The sequence below is a fragment of the Brassica rapa genome, chromosome A01, assembly GCF_000309985.2.
Source record: "Brassica rapa cultivar Chiifu-401-42 chromosome A01, CAAS_Brap_v3.01, whole genome shotgun sequence".
Taxonomy (NCBI): Eukaryota; Viridiplantae; Streptophyta; class Magnoliopsida; order Brassicales; family Brassicaceae; genus Brassica; species Brassica rapa.
Window position 1 is genome coordinate 18,065,246 of NC_024795.2, and position 19,655 is coordinate 18,084,900.

Genomic DNA, 19,655 nt, shown 5'->3' on the forward strand with positions numbered 1-19,655 from the left:
CAAAAGTGCACATGTCGCCGTTTCGAACTCGAGAAATTACCATGTGTACACGCAATCGCAGCGGCGGAGTACAGGAATGTTTCTCGTATATCCCTGTGCAGTTCTTACTATACCAGCAATTATTTGGTTAGCGCATACGCTGAATCGGTCATGCCGGTTGATTCAGCGCAACCTGTTCCAGAACTCGTGGCTAACCAACGCTGCTTGCCCCCGACTGTACGTCAACCACCAGGCAGACCGAAGAAAAATAGGATGAAATCTGCTTTAGAAGTTGCACTATCAAACAAACGTCCTAGGAAAGAGCACACATATAGCGCCCCGACCCGCCCACGGCTAATGGGCCACCCACACGCTCTCTCGGCCCGTGGGCCCCATCCCGTATGACGGTCGGTCCATTAATTTTCCAAGGCTCGAAATCATTGTTTACTGACCCTGCAATCACCACCCGACCTTTTCCCATGCTTTGGCCTCACTCGCACGCTATCGCGAATCACTTCCCGATAGGTCACCCATCCTTCCACTACTCCAGCTCAAGCACGCTTAACTCTGGAGTTCTTTCAGGATGTGTTCCGGAAAAGGTAAGTCAACTTTGGTGACATAGGTAGCCAAATCAATTCTCTTAAGCCTTTTTTCACATATCACAACTCGGGATGTTACAATTCACCCCCTCTCAAAGAACGCAACGTCCTCGTTGCGCCCCCGACAGGTCTCAAGACGCCTCTCAGGTCAGAACTGAGATGGCTAACCAGCTCTGATACCACTTATAACGCCCCGACCCGCCCACGGCTAATGGGCCACCCACACGCTCTCTCGGCCCGTGGGCCCCATCCCGTCTGACGGTCGGTCCGTTAATTTTCCAAGGCTCGAAATCATTGTTTACTGACCCTGCAATTACCACCCGACCTTTTCCCATGCTTTGGCCTCACTCGCACGCTATCGCGAATCACTTCCCGATAGGTCACCCATCCTTCCACTACTCCAGCTCAAGCACGCTTAACTCTGGAGTTCTTTCAGGATGTGTTCCGGAAAAGGTAAGTCAACTTTGGTGACATAGGTAGCCAAATCAATTCTCTTAAGCCTTTTTTCACATATCACAACTCGGGATGTTACAACACATGTTCTCGATGTAGACAGAGTGGTCATAATGCGAAAACTTGTCCGATGTAAGCAAGTGTTGTAGGGATTTTCATGTTTTTGTATTACGGCTTAGTTTATGGTTTTAATGTTTTTGTATTACGGCTGATTTGTTGATTTTCATGTTTTTATTACGTCTGGGTTGTTGTAGGATTTTCATGTTTTTGTATTACGGCTTAGTTTATGATTTTAATGTTTTTGTATTACGGCTGATTTGTTGATTTTCATGTTTTTCTTACGTCTGGGTTGTTGATTTTAATAGTTAATACTTATGGCCGGGCTGTTATTTTTCATGTCCTTTGAAAAGCATCTCAACGACTTTGATATGCGTAACGGATGGGTTAGTGTTAACATGGGCTTAGTTTATGGTTTTAATGTTTTTGTATTACGGCTGATTTGTTGATTTTCATGTTTATTCTTTAAAAATTCCCGCCAAAAAAAAAGAAAGGTCGTCAGATGACTGAGTTTCACACTGCCAATAAATAAGACTTTCAACTCTATATTTTTACACATTTTCTCTATCTATCTAAATCATTTTCACCTGTGAGAGAGTAAATGAAATTTTTCCCTCTTCTTGAATTGCCTGAAGAAATTCAGGCGGTAGTGGTTGAACGTGCGGCCCGTGACTCCATCCAAGATCTCTTTCGCCTCAAAGCATCGTCGAGGTCGATGAAGGCGTTAGCAGAGCGGCGTGGGGTTTACCATTTCCCGATGTTTTATCCGTTCCCTGGGGACTCACTATGCCTTCTGAGTTGTTAAAAGCTTGCTACAATGAGGGAAATCCAAGCACGCTTTATATAGAAGGTGTACAGTTTTTCTACTCCTTGGACCTTTATAAAGAAGGACTTTCTCTCATGAAGCGTGCAGCAGATGCTGGATATGAGCGTGCTGTGTATACACACGCAATAACTCAAGCAATCTTTGAGGGTGAAGGGAAGTATTTTCATGGTATTCCATTAGAATCTGTTGGCAGGATCGGTAAACTAGTGCGCTCTGTTAAATGGGGCTGGGGTTTGTGGCATGGTGACTATTTTCGCGACCATAAGGTCCTGTTCATTAACTTTTTTATGTCATCGTTCTACAGATGCCAATGTGCAAATCTTGTGCAGCGACAATGTCACTGCTTATGGCACATTGATGTCACTAAGGATGATAACCTGTGTAACCGCTGTTTCTGGATCAAAGAGCTCGGCTTGTTCTTACGTGATTTTGAACCGATAAGCCTGTTAAGGGACACAAGGAAGTGGTGAAGATGTAATGTATCGAAACTTATCTTTTTATGTTATTTGCTATTCCAGTATGGTGTATGTCGAGACTAATATTCTATGGCTAAGTTGTTGTTTTCTAATATTTGATTAAATGCTATTTATAGGCTGAGTTAATTGTTTCGTTGGCTAAGTTAAATATATTTGAAGACTGAGTTAATGGTTCCTAAGGCAACGTAAAATCTATTTGGAGGCTGAGTTAATTTTTGTAAGGCTAAGTAAAATCTATTTAAGGGCTGAGTTAATTGTGTCCAAGGCTGAGTTAATTGTTTCTTAGGCTAGGTAAATGCTATTTGAAGACTGAATTATTTGTTTTTACAGCTTAGTTAATTTAATTTCACGGTTATTAAATGATTTGATTAAAACATAGGACTGAATTAAACCAACCTAACAAGAAACTCCATTAAAAAAAATTTTATTGTCTCGATAGTATAAAGGTCTCGATATTTGTTAGAACCTTGACTTATTTTCACACGCCTAAAATTAAATTTGATTTATTAAAATTCACGTGAAATCCCAACCGTCGCGAATCATGTTTCGACTGAGTTGGCTGAATTATATCTTACTGGCCAATTAGAGTCGGAGAAAACATCGAAAAACTCATGGCAACTGAATTTGATCACGCGCATAATAATGGTCTCGATTTACACTGGTCTGGATAAATGAACCGTCTTGCTGAGTTATTGTTAGTTATAATACATGAGTGCTTGCCGTATCCCTATATGTAAAGACATACTAATAATGAGTCTCGATATTATCATGGCAGCCAAAAATTCTCATACGCATAATAATGTTATTTTCTGATATTTGATTAAATGCTATTTAAAGGCTGAGTTAATTGTTTCCAAGGCTGAGTTAATTGTTTCTTAGGTTAGGTACATGCTTTTTGAAGGCTGAATTAATTCTTTTTACAGCTGAGTTAATTTTATTTCACGCCTAATATTAAATTTGATTTATTAAAATTCACGTGAAATCCCAACCGTCGCGAATCATGTTTCGACTGAGTTGGCTGAATTATATCTTGCTGGCCAATTAGAGTCGGGGAAAACATCGAAAAACTCATGGCAACTGAATTTGATCACGCGCATAATAATGGTCTCGATTTACACTGGTCTGGATATATGAACCGTCTTGCTGAGTTATTGTTAGTTATAATACATGAGTGCTTGCTGTATCCCTATATGTAAAGACATATTAATAATGAGTCTCGATATTATCATGGCAGCCAAAAATTCTCACACGCATAATAATGTTATTTTCTGATATTTTACATAAAATCCGGTCTTAAAAAACATAAAAATAAAAGAGAAGTTGATGACATGAGATTAATCATCCAGCATCCATTTTTCATGAAGCTTACACCAGTCAGGGTCGATGACCTTCACAGCTCCCAACTCTGCTTCGGCTTCACAATGCTGAGCGGTAAGTGTCTCCAACTCAGCCACGAGGTTAAATTTGCCTTCGGCCTTGATAATGGCATCAAGCAATTCCATGCGCGCAGCAATAGAATTAACTTTGCTGGAGGCGTCGTTCCATTCAGATTCAGATTGCCTTTGTTCCTTGGCCAAGCGGAGAAGCGCCCTGTAATGCTCCGTCGTTTCCATTTTCCCTTTGTTATAACCTTCGACAGCATCCGCGCCATAGACATCCTCCATTGGACGTTTCATCGATCTTTTCGATCCTTCCATTGCCACTTGATCACTTAATGAGGGTTTGTATTTGTGGCATTGTGCGCTTTGTATTTATAGATAAAAAATGATCTATTGGAGTCGTTTGGAAAGCATTTCTTCGACTACGAGATAATTCATGTACTTTGGAAAGCATCTCTTCAAAATTGTTTCCAAGGGCTGAGTTAATTGATTCAAAGGCTGGGTTAATTGTTTCTTAGGCTAGGTAAATGCTATTTGAAGACTGAATTATTTGTTTTCACGGCTGAGTTAATTTAATTTTCTGGTTATTAAATGATTTTATAAAAATATACTGACTTATCAAAAGACTGATTTACGGTTTCGGTCAGGTTATCGTTTACATATGACTGAATTAAACCAACCTAACAAGAAACTCCATTAACGAAAATTTTATTGTCTCGATAGTATAAAGGTCTCGATATTTGTTTGAACCTTGACTTATTTTCACACGCCTAATAAAGGGTGGCATAATTCATTGAAGCGACTAATATTAATTTTTATAAAGACATATGTAATAATGAGTCTCGATATTATCATGGCATAATTGATTGAAGCGACTAATATTAATATTTATTTATTAGTTCGGATAACCACACAATATATAAGAATTATCTTTTTTATTTTAAATTTTTTTTTAGATTTTAGATAATTGTTATTATTGTTAGTTATAATACATGAGTGCTTGCCGTATCCCTATATGTAAAGACATACTAATAATGAGTCTCGATATTATCATGGCAGCCAATAATTCTCACACGCATAATAATGTTATTTTCTGATATTTGATTAAATGCTATTTAAAGGCTGAGTTAATTGTTTCTTAGGCTAGGTAAATGCTATTTGAATGCTGAATAATTCATTTTACAGCTGAGTTAATTTTATTTCACGCCTAATATTAATTTTGATTTATTAAAATTCACGTGAAATCCCAACCGTCGCGAATCATGTTTCGGCTTGAGTTGGCTGAATTATAAATAAGGTACTGAGAACAATCGGACTCTCAACAGTCAATTATTACACATTTTCTCTATCTCTCTAAATCAATTATAGGCTGAGTTAGTGTAGATGAAAATTTTCCCTCTTCTTGAATTGCCTGAAGAAATTCAGGCGGTAGTGGTTGAACGTGCGGCCCGTAACTCCATCCAAGATCTCTTTGGCCTCAAAGCATCGTCGAGGTCGATGAAGGCCTTAGCAGAGAGGCGTGGGGTTTACCATTTCCTCGATGTCTTATCCGTTCCCTGGGGACTCAATATGCCTTCTGAGTTGTTGAAAGTTTGCTACGCTGAGGGAAATCCAAGCACGCTTTATATAAAGGGTGTACAGTTTTTCTACACCTTCGACCTTAAAGAAGAAGGGCTTTCACTCATGAAGCGTGCAGCAGATGCAGGTTATGAGCGTGCTGTGTATACACACGCAATGACTCGAGTAATCTTTTGGGGTGAAGGGAAGTATTTATCTCGTATTCCAAGAGAATCACTTGACAGGATAGGGAAACTAGTGCGATCTATCAAATGGGGTTGGGGTTTGTGGCACACACCCGAGTTCAAAGAAAGAATGGCCCTGTTCATATCACATATTCTTCCAAAGTTCTACAGTTGCCAATGCGGAAATCATGTGGAGCGAGACTGTCCCTGCTTGTGGCACATTGATGTCACTAAGGATGACAACATGTGTCCCCACTGTTTGTGGCTCAAAGAGATCGGCTTATTCTTACGTGAATTTGAACCGGTTAGCCTTTATAGGGACACAAGAAAATGGTGAAGATGTAATGTATCAGAACTTATCTTTTTATGTATGTATGTTATTTTCTGATATTTGATTAAATGCTATTTAAAGGCTGAGTTAATTGTTTCGTTGGCTAAGTTAAATATATTTGAAGACTGAGTTAATGGTTCCTAAGGCAACGTAAAATCTATTTAGAGGCTGAGTTAATTGTTTCTCAGGCTGAGTTAATTGTTTCTTAGACTAGGTAAATGCTATTTGAATACTGAATTATTTGTTTTCACGGTTGAGTTAACTTAATTTTCCGGTTATTAAATGATTTTATTAAAACATACTGATTTATTAAAAGACTGATTTACGGTTTCGGTCAGGTTATCGTTTACATAGGACTGAATTAAACCAACCTAACAAGAAACTCCACTAACGAAAATTTTATTGTCACGATATTCGATACTGGAATATGAACCGCAACTTTTAAAATAATTCTGATGCTGAGTATAACGAAAATTCGAGACGGTTGAATAATACTCCCTCTGTTCTTAAAAGTAGGATTTTCTAGAGTTATTTTTTGTTCTAAAATAATAGATTTTCTAGAATTTAAGGTACTTTTAGTAGTTAATGTTTATAAATTGTATGCTTTTAAGAAAAATTAATTGAAAATATTTGAATTGATTAAATACTATTGGTTGATGGTTATTGGAAAATGTATAATGACATAAATAATTAATTTAATTGTAAACATTGATTATATTCTTTCTTTCAGGAATAGAGGGAGTATAATACATATTTACAAAGGCGTGTTAAATACGACTGAGTTACGTCTGAATTAGTGTTAACGGGGGCTGAGTTCATTTTTACTTAGGCTGAGTTCATCCCTACGACTCTGATATGCATAACGGCTGAGTTAGTGTTTACAGGGACTGAGTTATTGATTAATAAGGCTGAGTTACGTTTGAATTAGTGTTAACGGGGCTGAGTTCATTTTTACTTAGGCTGAGTTACGTTTGAATTAGTGCGAAGTTTTTATACTATAATTCATGTCCTTTGGAAAGCATCTATACAACTCTAATGAGGCTGAATTAGTGCGAAGTTTTTATACTAATGTGGTCGAATTTTTAAGTAAATAAACAAAATCTCATTCAAAAACCGAAATTATCAGGTCCAAACTCTTCAAACATGTCGACAAGAGCAAGCCAAACTCTAGTTATCATCCACTCAGGCTTATCGCCACCCTGCGCCCAACACCTTTTCAACCATCGCATTTGAGATCGAAACATCGTTCTGGCCACCAGATTGAAATGCGTCCATACTAAAAAATTATGTCTCGGATCCCAAGTGTTTCTCCGCTAAAAGAAGATAACAGAATATTAGAAACCCAGCGTCCCTTTAAACATATAACTGCTGTTTAATGGAATATATATACATAATCGGTGCTTACAGCGAGTATAAAAAACCAGCGGTCCTTAAAATGAGCGGGGATGAAGCGGTATGTCGGCCACTCATGAACCCATCCTTCTCGAAGAATATTTGGGATCGCCTGCGAAAGATCATGTAAAAATCTAAACCACGTAACAGAGGTTTTGTCAACGTAGACCCCTGGACCAGGGTTTAGAACCGGGAGGTTTTCCCGATCTGCAGAACTTAGAATGGCATTCACACTGCTGGCGAACTTTAATGACCAGCCAGGAACAATCTCCATATCCATATGGTTTAGGTTTTTATAAAGAGTGAATGATATTGGAAAGAGAATGAAAAGGGAAATTGGACATATATAGAGCCCAATGGAAATGCGAATAGTCGCCAAATTCAAAGAATAAAAATTCCTAGTTGCTATCTTATTTCCCTGCCAAACATCAACATTTATCAAACGTGGCGGCCGAGTTATATAGCCTATTACGGCTGATTTAATATTTGGGATTTAGGGTTTAGGGTTTAGTATTTAGAGTTTAGGTTTATTTATTTAGGGATTTTATATTTAGGATTTGGAATAACGGTGTGATAAATATAACAAATAACATAAATTTAGTCTTAAAATGCGTTGTATATAGTCTAGGAGAGTTGTATTATGATCACACTCTATATCTACATGTAAGGTTTTAAGTAATTGTAAGACAACATATACCTCAAGATCATTTATTAGGGAATGTCATAACATTTTTAAGTATAAACATATCAATTATTTTAATTCAGGATATGGTTTGAGGTTTGGCTGAGCTATATTTAACGTAACGACTGACTTAATAAAATAAAATAACCATAATCTAACAACTTAAGGTAATTGGAAAGTCTGATTGAAAATAACAAACACAGATTCATTTGGAAAGCTAATTGTTCTACGCCTTGTTTCCTCCTTCATCGAGGATCTCTGCCGCCATCTTCAACCGTAAACCTTGAATATTTTTATCGTTTATCCCAGCAAAACTTACACCAAGCGCTAGACACTCCACAAACTTCAACGCATACACCCCACAATCGCCAATCTGGGTGTTTTGTGGAGTGTACCTTTTGCTTATCCTCCTGAATGCGAACTTCTTCCTACTCGGGGTTCGGAGATTGGCAGGAATGTTTTGATTCAAAATATCGGGAAGCATAAGCGTTATCGGTTTAAACTCTTCAAGTATTTTCGAAGCACTTTTGGCTGTTACCTCTCCAATGATTGAATCATAGCAATCAACCTTAACCTTCTTCAGATCCACGTGAAATGCCACCCAGTGATTACCGCCGGTTGGAAGACATCCGTACAAGTGATCCACGTGTTCATACCACTTCAAGTTTGTTTGAAAGTTACAGGGAAGCTTACCGTGTACAAGATTTTCATAACCATTCCCTGTGAACTTCATCATATTAGGTTTTATCTTGAACTGCTTGTAATCGTCAACCCACTTCTTCAAGAACCAAGGATCAATGAAGGCAATTCGCTTGGTCCAGAATGGGGTGGGATCTCACATGGACCTCTTAATGAGGACGTTAATATACGCAGAGATATGCTACACAATAAATATTAACAAGTCATCCGTAAACAAATATATAAGTCAGCCTTAATAGAAGATAGAAATCAGCTGAAATATAATGTAAAACTCTGTCGTAATTATAGACTTACATCATCAAACAACCATCCATATTGGCTATGCGGCCACGGTCTTTCAAGGATGAGTATGCTATAGAAGTCACCCTCACGAGCGGCGGATCTTACAACTCTTTTCTTTGTTGGTGCTGGTGGTTTGGGTGGAATTCTCGAGATGTGTTGCATAAGTTTATCCAATACAATCGGATCAAAAGGTGCTAGAGGGTCATATATTACTGAAGGCTCAACATTATTCCTCATGCACGTCGTTCCATTGTCTCCAATGTACGGAAAAACTGGTCTTGAAGAACCTTCAGACAATGCAAACCCTTGTGGAGATAATTTAACCATTTTCTCCCGATATTCCTTTACTATAGCAGATCTAATCAATTCCTGACTCGCCATAGGTGACTCCGGCAAGATTTCATTCTCCTCCGCAAGAACTTCGTCGGTCATTACAGCAAATTCACTGTCCTCTACAGAATCTTCAACCTTGCATCTTTTTACATTGGCACGCGGTGTAGTTATATTATCGGCTTCGTGATTCTTTAACTCAGCCAGTTCTTCATTCATTAACTTAGCCTGTTCTTGATTCTTTAACTCAGCCTGTTTTGGTTTCTTTAACTCAGGCTGTTTTTGCTTCATTGAGGCAACCGCTTTTCTCTTAGCGGCAGCTTTCTCCTTCTTCTTCAACACAGCCTCTGCTTGCACTGCTTTTTTCTTATCTTCTGCATCTTCATCCTTTATAGTACGGTTGCGCATGGAGAGGCGACGTAAATCTTCAGCCATAGTTGCCTTTGCATGAGAAACATATAGGAAACCAAGAACATTAGCACCCTCATCCTCAGCATGTGTTCCAAACTCCTTAGCTAAAGTTTTTTTCATCCCTCTCTCCTTATCAAGCTCGTTGGACAAATTGTTCCTAGGTCCCATATCCTTTCCAGGGGTTTCAGCTAACAGTGGACTACAGACAAACTTCTGCTGGGTATTAGGCTGCGGTGATGACAACGGTTCAGGTTGTTGGTCGGCGGCGACGTTCGAAAGGTTTTCTTTGTTTTGGGGATTTTTTCCTATCCCCATAACTTTCAGACGCTCCTCCACTGCAACTTTCACCATGTCATCTATCGACTTCTGGTCCACCAATGGTTTTTTAAATCGCGCGTCCATCAGATCAAATTTTCTGGAAAGTTTATCCAGAGTACTCGCAATGGCCATCAGACTCGCGTTGTTCCCCGAATCTTTATTACCTTCCTCTTCGCTTGAACCCTTTCCCGTTGCAGCAGCTTCATCCTCATTGGTCTTAACTTTATTCTGCTTCTTACTGGGTGGCTCAGCTTTCTTCTTCTTCTCGTTACCCTTCCCCTCCGCATTTCCATGCACTTCCCAAAAACCTTTTACAAATCTACCTGCATGTATGTCTGTTATCAAGTTAACGAGTTGTGGGTCGTCAGGTTGACACGACCATTCAGGCAACAACTCTTCGATTGACTCCTTCGAAACCATTCTCCTAACACGCACCTGTAACACCAGGACATAATATAACTCAGCCACCAAATAAACACAACACTCAGCCATTAAGTCTAATAAATCAGCCATTTAAGAAATCAAAACGCAGCGTTACACCTTACCTGGCTATGTTGTTTTATCTCGGCAGACAACAAGTTTTCGAAATTTGCACGAGTACGCTTTCCACCCCATCGTAAAAGTGGAACGTCTTCATTATTCACCACTCTCCCAAAACACTCGCCAAAGCAGACGATGGATTCATACGCCCAAATCAATAACGCATCCTTTAGGCCGCTTAATGTGTATGACCCCCTGTCTGGAGCCAACGTTTTAATAGAGTCAATGAGAACTTCGTATGCAGTCCGACCCCATGGATACGACTTCATGGCTTCATCGTCAAACACTCTTTTGGCACTTTCAAATGGCACCCGAGAATTTTGATGCAAACAATAAAGTACCATGTGTTGAAGAACTAATAGCCCTAGCCATTTACGCTCTTCAAATGTCCAACTCGGGCAGACCTCTATTGAGTTCTTCAGTTCATCCAACGTGGGTCCCCTCCCAAGCGACACCTTCAGCTTCGCCCAAAACGGTTTGTATTTATCAGGATCAGGTTCAAAACTTTCTGTTGGCAATGGACCAGTGTTTAACCCAGTTATCTCACCAAATTCTACCAAGCTAAACCTGATAGGCTCATCAACCACCAGACTCCATATCTCCTTCCTATGTACTCGCAGCTGTCTACATAGTAGATAGTGTACTGTTCTACCAGACCACACGCTTCGGCGTTCAACTAGCCTAGCAACTACTCCAATGGGAGAGTTCACCAGTGCTTTCCATACATCTTCTCCTAGTGTTTCTATAATATGAGGTAAATCTCGTGAACGGAAATTGTGATTAATGTCTTTATTTTCTAGGTTAGAAGACCCTACAGGATAAAGTCTTGGAGGGTAACCCCGTGATTTAACATCAGAAACATCCATCTGAACAAATAAACAAACAATAACTCAGTCACGACATATAACAATAACTCAATGAATATAACAATAACTCTGCCACAACATTAAAATATCTCATACACAACATAACAATAACTCAGGGAAAACATAACAATAACTCAGGGAAAACATAACAATAACTCTGCCACAATATAACAATAACTCAGCTACAACACAACAATAACCTAATCACAACTACACCCTAACTCACTCGAAACATAGCCCTAACTCACTCGAAACAAAACCCCAAATCAATATTTAACGTCGCGACATCCTACCGAAATGACGAACTTGTAGATATGAATGCGGAGGAGACGATACAAACGAACGATAACGATAACGGAGATCTCACAGTTATTTTTAGGAAGAGGAAGTAAACACAATGTCGACGGCGAATTCGTATCCTTGCGGTTCCTTCTCCGTTTCCGACAATGTTTTTTTTTTTCTAATTGTTAGGTCAATCAATGTTACTGGTTGATGAGACTATCTGAGCATAAAAGTAAATAAAACTAACCAAAGGCTATTTATGTCATTTACCAGAGGTAACAAAACATTCTCGCTTTTATCAATTTGATTTAACGGCTGAGTTATATATTAATAAACGCATAGTTTTGTTTACATACGACTGAGTTAAAACAACTTAAAAGTTAATAAAGACTGAGTTACATAACACGCGAAAGCTGACTTATGATGACAAAACATGACTAAACAGAGAAGTAGTAGTAGCAGCAAAGTATCGCCATTCCAGCCACACAAACAACCACATTCCTCAAACACCGACTCTCACTCAAACATTCGCCTCATTTTCTCTCAGATTCTGTCTTTACTCCATTCGCCAACCGAGCAACGTTAACTCGCAACTCCGAGATGTCTCTATTCATGCCATTTATCGCTGCCTTAATATCTTCAACCTCTTCCACGAAGCACTCATCCGCCCATTTGAATAAATGACTCTGTTTTCACCAATGCAACCAGATCTAAGTATTACGTTTCCGAACATGGGAAATAAGAACCAGAACTAACCTTATGATATCCTTTTGCACAGCAATAGTACAATCTTCTTGGATTTGTTTCGCTTCCAGATGTAAAAATGTCAGATGGTGCACCACACCAACACTCTTTCGGCGTTCCTCTTTCCGTATTCCTACGTCGTCTGTAATAATTTCCTGAGGTGAAGGATGAGGAAGACATTGTTAAAATAGATTTCAAAGTCCTTGGAAACTAAAAATTGTTTTACTTTGTAAGAAGAGATACGACATCACAGATATAATACTATTAAATATATAAAATACAATATAATATCAGTGTCTCGATATTGTAAATGAAACATATATATAAAAACTCGTAATAATGAGTCTCGATATTATCATGGCAGCCAAATTTTCCCACGCGCATAATGATGGAACTTCCCATATACCGCCTCTTAAAATTAAATCGATGCTGGGTTATTTAAATACAATGATGACTGAGTTATTTATATTAGATATGTGGCCGAGATAACATTCACAAACAGAAATAATGCGTTTCAAAATATAATTACGGCTGAGTTATTGAAACAAGTTATGGCTGAATTATATAAAATGTGTGGCCGAGATTACATTCAAACTAGTTGCGGCTGAATCATTGAAACAAGTTATGGCTGAAATAATGAAGTTCAAAATACAGACACGAAAAGACTTTCAGGAACCAAAATTATCTGGACCAGACTCTTCAAACATGTGGCCGAGATTACATTCAAACTAGTTGCGGCTGAATCATTGAAACAAGTTATGGCTGAAATAATGAAGTTCAAAATACAGACACGAAAAGATTTTCAGGAACCAAAATTATCTGGACCAGACTCTTCAAACATGTGGCAGAGATCAAGCCAAACGCTGGTTAGCATCCAAGTTGGCTTCTCGCCTCCTTCCAACCAAGTCCACCTCAAATGGCGCATCTGACAACGAAATAGACTTCTGGCCACAAGTTTAAAATTACGCCAAACTGTCAAATGATGCCTTCGATCCCATGTGTTTGTCCGCTTCGGCAAACAAAAAATACAAAGATTACAGACCGATGGTATATATTAATATATATGAACAAATGTCGGGCCTTACAGCGAGTTGAAGAAACCAGCGTTCTTTAAAATGATCGGGAATGTCGCAGTATGTCGGCCATGCATGAACCCATCCTTCTGCAAGAATCGTCGGGATGACCAGGGAGAGATCAATTAAAATTTAAACCATGTAGGGCTGGTTGTGTCAAGCAAGTCACACGGACCAGGGTATAGAACAGGGAGGTTTTCACGATTTGCAGAGCTTAGTATCGCAAAAACACTGTTCTCTAACCTCTCTGAATTTTCAGGAACAATCGGCATGGCTTTTGTTGGGGATAGAGAGATATTGTTTAGGTTTTTTCTAGAGAGATAAAGGCGTAAGAAAGGGTATTAGAAAGGACACTATATATAGAGAAACATAGAACGTGAAACGGCGGGAATTGAAATTTCTCAAAATTCATTTATCTTATTTCCGCCAAATGACAACATTTAACAAACGTGGCGGCCGAATTATATAGCCTATTACGGCTGATTTAATATTTGGGATTTAGGGTTTAGGGTTTAGTATTTAGAGTTTAGGTTTGTTTATTTAGGGATTTATGTTTAGGATTTGGAATAACGGTGTGATAAATATAACAAATAACATAAATTTAGTCTTAAAATGCGTTGTATATAGTTTAGGAGAGTTGTATTATGATCACACTCTATATCTACATGTAAGGTTTTAAGTAACTGCAAGACAACATATACCTCAAGATCATGATCGATTCTAAACTCGTTAATTCAATAAATAAGAGACGTTCGGTTGATTATATATTCACTTATTAGGGAATGTTATAACATTTTTAAGTATAAACATATCAATTATTTTAATTCAGGGTATGGTTTGAGGTATGGCTGACTTTTATCTACCTTAACGGCTGCTTTATGAAGACGAATCGGCTGACTTATTAAATATTTTCCTATCTTAGGGTATGGTTTGAGGTTTGGCTGAGCTATATCTACCTAAACGGCTGTTTTATGAAGACGAATCGGCTGACTTATTAAATATTTCCCTATTTTAGGGTATGGTTTGAGGTTTGGCTGAGCTATATCTAACGTAACGGCTGCGTAATTTAAACAAGGTGGCTGAGTTACGATAAACAAATCATAACTTTAAGTCAAGTACAAAATATCTAGCCATAAGTCATACAAAACTCATCTTCATTCATCGCCAAACGACCCTACCAAACTACAACAACTTCCTTCATTGAAGACATCTGCTGCCATCTTCATTCTCAGACCTTGAATATTTTCATCAGATATCCCATCAAAAGCTACACTAAGCGCTAGACACTCGACGAACTTCAATGAATACACTCCACAGTCGCCTCTCAGGTTGTTTTGTGGAACAATACGTTTTGTTCTTCGTCTGAATACAAAATCTTTCTTGGTATGGACTCGGATATCATCAGGAATAAGGGAATTCAGAATCGCAGGGAGCATACGAGTAAGCGGCCCAAAGAATTTTATGCAGATCCGCGTGAAAACCCACCCAATGATTGCCGCCAGTATTAACCACTCCGTACAAGTGATCTACATCTGTAAACCACCGCAACTTTGTCTGAATGTCTGTGGGGATCAAACCGTTTGCTAACTTCTCGTAACCACTTCCTTTGAATTTGACCATTTCCGGTTTGACTTCGAACTGCTTATAATCGTGAACCCATGATTCAAGGAACCAAGAGTCTATAAAGGCAACGCGCTTGGACCAGAATGGGCTGGGATCTTGTTTGGACCTTTGAATGAGGACTCTAATATACGAAGCAATATGCTGCACAGATAATATATAACTCAGCTGTACCATACTTATAACTTAGCCGTAAAGTAAATATAACTCAGCTGCATACTTACATTTTGAACCAGCCATCCATATTCTTTGATGGGCCAAGGTCTTGGAGTGATGAGGATTCTGTAGAACTCAATATCCTCGTGAGCTTCTCCATGTGGAATTTCCCTGATAATTTAACACAACTCAGTCTCTGCAAAATCTTTTTATTAGCTAAAATCAACGAAATGGTGCAAAAGTCCTTACTCGTGTGGCTTTAGGTGTTGCAAAAGATTATCCCTTTTAACCGGATCAACAGGTCCTAGGGGATCATATATTGCAGGTGAAGGTTCAAAACCTTTTCTCATGCACGTTACATTGTCTCCGATGTGGGGAAATGGTACAGAAGGACCAAATTCCGCACTCATTTGAGACCCATCTGGAGATAATTGAACAGCTTTCAGCCGATACTCCTTTATTCTTCCACACCTTTTCCTTTCATCTTCCTCCACATCAGATTCCGGCCACAGTTCGTCTGAATACTTGGTGTTCTTAATTTGCTTAGTCGGAATGGGTATTCTTATTGTACCACTGCGAGTCCTTTTTGAAGCAGGAATATCCTTCTTTGAGTCAGCCTCTTCTTGCTTCTTCTTCTTCTTTAAATCAGCCTCTTCTTGCTTCTTTTTCTTCTTTAACTCAGCCTCTTCTTTCTTCTGCTTCTTCTTTAACTCAGCCTCTTCTTGCTTCTTCTTCCTCTTCAACTCAGCTTCTTCTTGCTTCTGCTTCTTCTTTAACTCAGCTTCATTCCTCTCCAAATCAGCCGCTAAGTTATTTCTTTTCCCTAAGCCCCTGCAACCGCGTCCGAATGGTGGTTCCTTACCAGGAGAATCAGAGACCAAATCAGCATTTGTTGCATCGGCATTACCAAACGCCGAATCCAAGTTCTTTTTCACCCCAGCAGCCTTATCCCTGACAACCTTCGAATTCAGCTTTGCTCCCATACCTTTCGCATCAGCTTTAGCAATATCATCTGCCAGATTCTTCTCAGATTGGCCTTTATCAGGGGTCTTTTGCGGTTGGCTGTCTTCGGACTGTTTATCAATAGGGGTCTTAGATGCAGGTTGACCACTATTGGAGTCCGGCTGTCGGTTGTCTTCTGAGACCATCACGTTTTGACCATCAGGTTGACCACTATTGGACTCCGGCTGTTGGTTGTCTTCTGAGACCATCACGTGTTGACCTTCAGGTTGACTACTATTGGACACCCCCAAAACTCTCAGACGCTCTTCAACTGTAGTTTTCACTGTATCTCCAATGGTATCCAAAAGGCCTTGGGAAAAATCTCCAAACTTGGTGTCGTATTCTGTTAATCTCGAGTCAAATTTTCGGTCCAACTTCTCGAGATGAGCAACTATGTTCAGCAGAACCGCTTCGCTACGACCCTTCTCTTTTGCACTCTCCTTCTCCTCTACAACAGCAGTTTCACCCTCATTGATTTTCACCTCCTTCTGTTTCTTACCTTTCTTCTGCTTCTTTGAGGGTGGCTCAGCCTCTGACGAAACTCCAGCCTTCGTTTTTTTGTTCTTCTCATTCGATTGCACATAAAAATCTCTAACAAACCTATCTGCATGTATATCTTTAATTAGGTTATCAAGTTGTGGGTCATCTGCTTCATCCTTCCACTGAGGAAACAGCTCTTCTAGACCCTCCTTCATCACCATTTTCCTCACACGCACCTACAACACAAAAACATAAATCAGTCATTAAAATTAACAACTCAACCATAAAATAATCCAATAACTCAGACATTACATTACAGGATTCATATGTATGATTTAAACCTTACCGTTCCATGATCATTCATCTCCTTAGCTATTGTAGTAGCAAGACTTGCACGAGTACGACTTCCACCCCATCGCAAAAGCGGAATTTCGTCTGGATTCACTTTTCTGCCATAAAGCTCTCCGAACACTGTGACAGATTCATACGCCAAAACCAATAACACGTCCTTGAAGCCGCTAAGGGTGTACGACCCTCCTTGTGGATGCAACAACTTGATAGAATCAACAAGAAATTCATAGGCAGTCCGACCCCAAGGATAAGTCATCAGGGCGTCATCATCGAATACTCTTTTTGCACTTACAAAGGGTATTCTACAATTATGATGCAAGCCATAAAGTCCAATGGCTTGAAGAAACAACAGCCCATACCATTTCCGCTGATCAGCACTCTAGAATTGACACTCCGTTAAAGCTTCTATAAGCTCATCAAACTTGGGTCCGCACCCAAGCGGCACTTTCAACAACTCCCACAACGCTTTGTAATTCTCTGGATCAGGTTCAAAACTTTCTTCTGGCAGTGGATTTGTGTTTAAACCCGTGATCTCACCAAATTCTATTAAGCTAAACCTGAGAGGTTGATCAACAACGAGAGACCAAAGCTCCTTCTTATAGACTCGCAGCTGTCTACAAAGTAGATAATGTACGGTCTTACCAGACCACACCAATTTGCTCTCAGCCAGTTTAGCAATCAATCCAACAGGATACGTCTTCAGATTATCCCACACATCTATTCCAATTGCTTGTCTAAGTCGAGGGATCTCAGAAAAATGGCTATTCGTATTAATGCTTTTGTTTTCAAAAATAGAAGCCCCTTCAGGGTAAAGTCTTGGAGGTAATCCCTTGCTAGATCTTCGGAAACATCCATCTGATCAAAAAAGACATATATAACATATCAATGATAAATCAGAAGAAAGACATAAAATAAACAAGCCACAAAACATAACTCAGCCATCATTACATAAATAAATCAGTCTCAAAGAATACTAAATCAGTCACAATTACCTTCTATAAATCAGTCGTTAAGGATCCTAAATCAGCCGTAACGAATACTAACTCAAACTCAGACAAAACATATATCTAACTCACATCATTAATTATACTCACTCAAATACTCGAAAAACTCAGAGCAAAGCCTCGAAATATACCAGAGAATACGATTACGGAGATTTGAGGAGACAACCAATCTGAAGAAGAAGCTTACGGACACACGATTTCAGAGAAACGGAGACTAGAGAAGAAGATTACGGAGATTATTTCAGAGAAGCCGCTTTGCCGAGAAGAGTTGTAGTGAACACGATTTCGAAAACAGTTAGGGTTTAGTGGGAGAACAGTCTCGGAGAAGTTAATGATCGTCGTTTGATTTTCTTTCGTGTTAAGTGACGTGGTATCATTATTTCTGATGTGGATTTTCAAATTAAAATTAATCACAACTAAAAAATAATAATAAAGGGCTTAAACAGTAATTTACTAGGGTTCTAAAAACACTCTAGTCATTTTCAAAAGATTTGTATTAGTCTAGTCATTACCTTACTTTTTTGTATTAGTCTAGTCATTTTCTCTTAATTTTTATCTACAACCTTAAATACTACCAATCATGCTTTATCTTGGTTTTTAAAGATACAACCAAAAAATTAAAGTTACAACAAAAACACACAAAAAATGGTTGTAAAAATCTTATTTTCTAAAGTTTTATTTTTTTAGCTGTAGGAAATTTTAAATCTACATCACTTAAAGCTAAATCAAAAATCCTACAGACAAAATGCTAAAGTAAATTTTAAACAGTTACAACCCAACCAATCACCCCCATGATTTCTTTGTGCCAGTTATAGTACTTTCCATATCCAAACTTCTTCTTTTCATGATTGTTTCCATCAGAAATTCACAATTTATGTGGATTAACCAGTCAAAGAATCAGGTGGAAATTCCTTCAAAAGTCTTTTCCTCAACGGATGATCATAAGGAAGAAATCTTTTGGTGACAATCAAACCAACACGTCTTCCTTCCACAGATAAAAAGCCTTCTTAATTTAGGCAAACAAATAGAAACAGTTTTTTTATTAGTTTATAAAATCAGTTAGGCATGAAGTACCTTATGGTACTGAAATATCTTTTGTTACTGTTTGGAAACATGGATAGCAATATAAACGAGAAATGTTTGGAAACATAGATAGTAGTATAAAAAGTATCGTTTCTTTTTAGTAATTTTATTAATATAATTACATTAATTGTCTTTTGATATTTCACTCAGTTCAACAATTCATTAATTAGATTATCTTAACTATACATCATATCATGAATTATATTACCATAATAATAATATTGCAGATTTGTATTTATTAGTTAATCAGTATTAACTTTTTGCCAATTATAAAATTAAAAATGTAAAATCACTGGATTTTTCATATGGTTAAACGTTCGTTTAGTTTGTTTTATTAATTTTTTTAATTTTAGTTTCAATCAGTGGAAAATTACGTAGCCAAAAACATAATTTAAAGACATATTTTTGTGAATAAAATAATATCTTAAAACAAATTAATAAAAAATATATTACATTTATTGTCACTAATTTTTCACTCCATATAATTATTTTACTAAA

At 38.3% G+C, this 19,655-nt stretch overlaps 2 protein-coding genes across 2 annotated transcripts; both read right to left on the bottom strand.

The window, feature by feature from the left end:
* Positions 1 to 8,142: 8,142 nt before the first annotated feature.
* Positions 8,143 to 12,568, bottom strand: LOC117126828. The gene is made up of 5 exons (XM_033275956.1): positions 12,401 to 12,568; positions 12,205 to 12,330; positions 10,502 to 11,362; positions 8,910 to 10,391; positions 8,143 to 8,691 (listed from the first exon to the last, which is right to left on the bottom strand). The coding sequence occupies exons 1-5, from the start codon at positions 12,566 to 12,568 to the stop codon at positions 8,143 to 8,145; spliced, it is 3,186 nt and encodes a 1,061-aa protein (XP_033131847.1).
* On the bottom strand, positions 11,788 to 17,893 carry LOC117127432 (DNA ligase 1-like). Its single transcript, XM_033277776.1, has 2 exons — positions 17,066 to 17,893; positions 11,788 to 16,955 (listed from the first exon to the last, which is right to left on the bottom strand). The coding sequence occupies exons 1-2, from the start codon at positions 17,324 to 17,326 to the stop codon at positions 15,483 to 15,485; spliced, it is 1,734 nt and encodes a 577-aa protein (XP_033133667.1). The 5' UTR covers positions 17,327 to 17,893; the 3' UTR covers positions 11,788 to 15,482.
* Between the last annotated feature and the right edge of the window lie 1,762 nt (positions 17,894 to 19,655).

What these genes read in the sequence shown, in the direction of transcription:
- LOC117126828 (XM_033275956.1), bottom strand. Translation starts at nt 12,568, where the DNA reads ATGTCTTCCTCATCCTTCACCTCAGGAAATTATTACAGACGACGTAGG. An exon ending in TTGCTCGGTTGGCGAATGGA is followed by an intron (nt 11,363 to 12,204) that starts GTAAAGACAGAA and finishes TTATTTGTTCAG; the next exon opens with ATGGATGTTTCTGATGTTAA. An exon ending in AGATAAAACAACATAGCCAG is followed by an intron (nt 10,392 to 10,501) that starts GTAAGGTGTAAC and finishes CTGGTGTTACAG; the next exon opens with GTGCGTGTTAGGAGAATGGT.
- LOC117127432 (XM_033277776.1), bottom strand. Translation starts at nt 17,326, where the DNA reads ATGACTTATCCTTGGGGTCGGACTGCCTATGAATTTCTTGTTGATTCT. An exon ending in AGATGAATGATCATGGAACG is followed by an intron (nt 16,956 to 17,065) that starts GTAAGGTTTAAA and finishes TTTGTGTTGTAG; the next exon opens with GTGCGTGTGAGGAAAATGGT.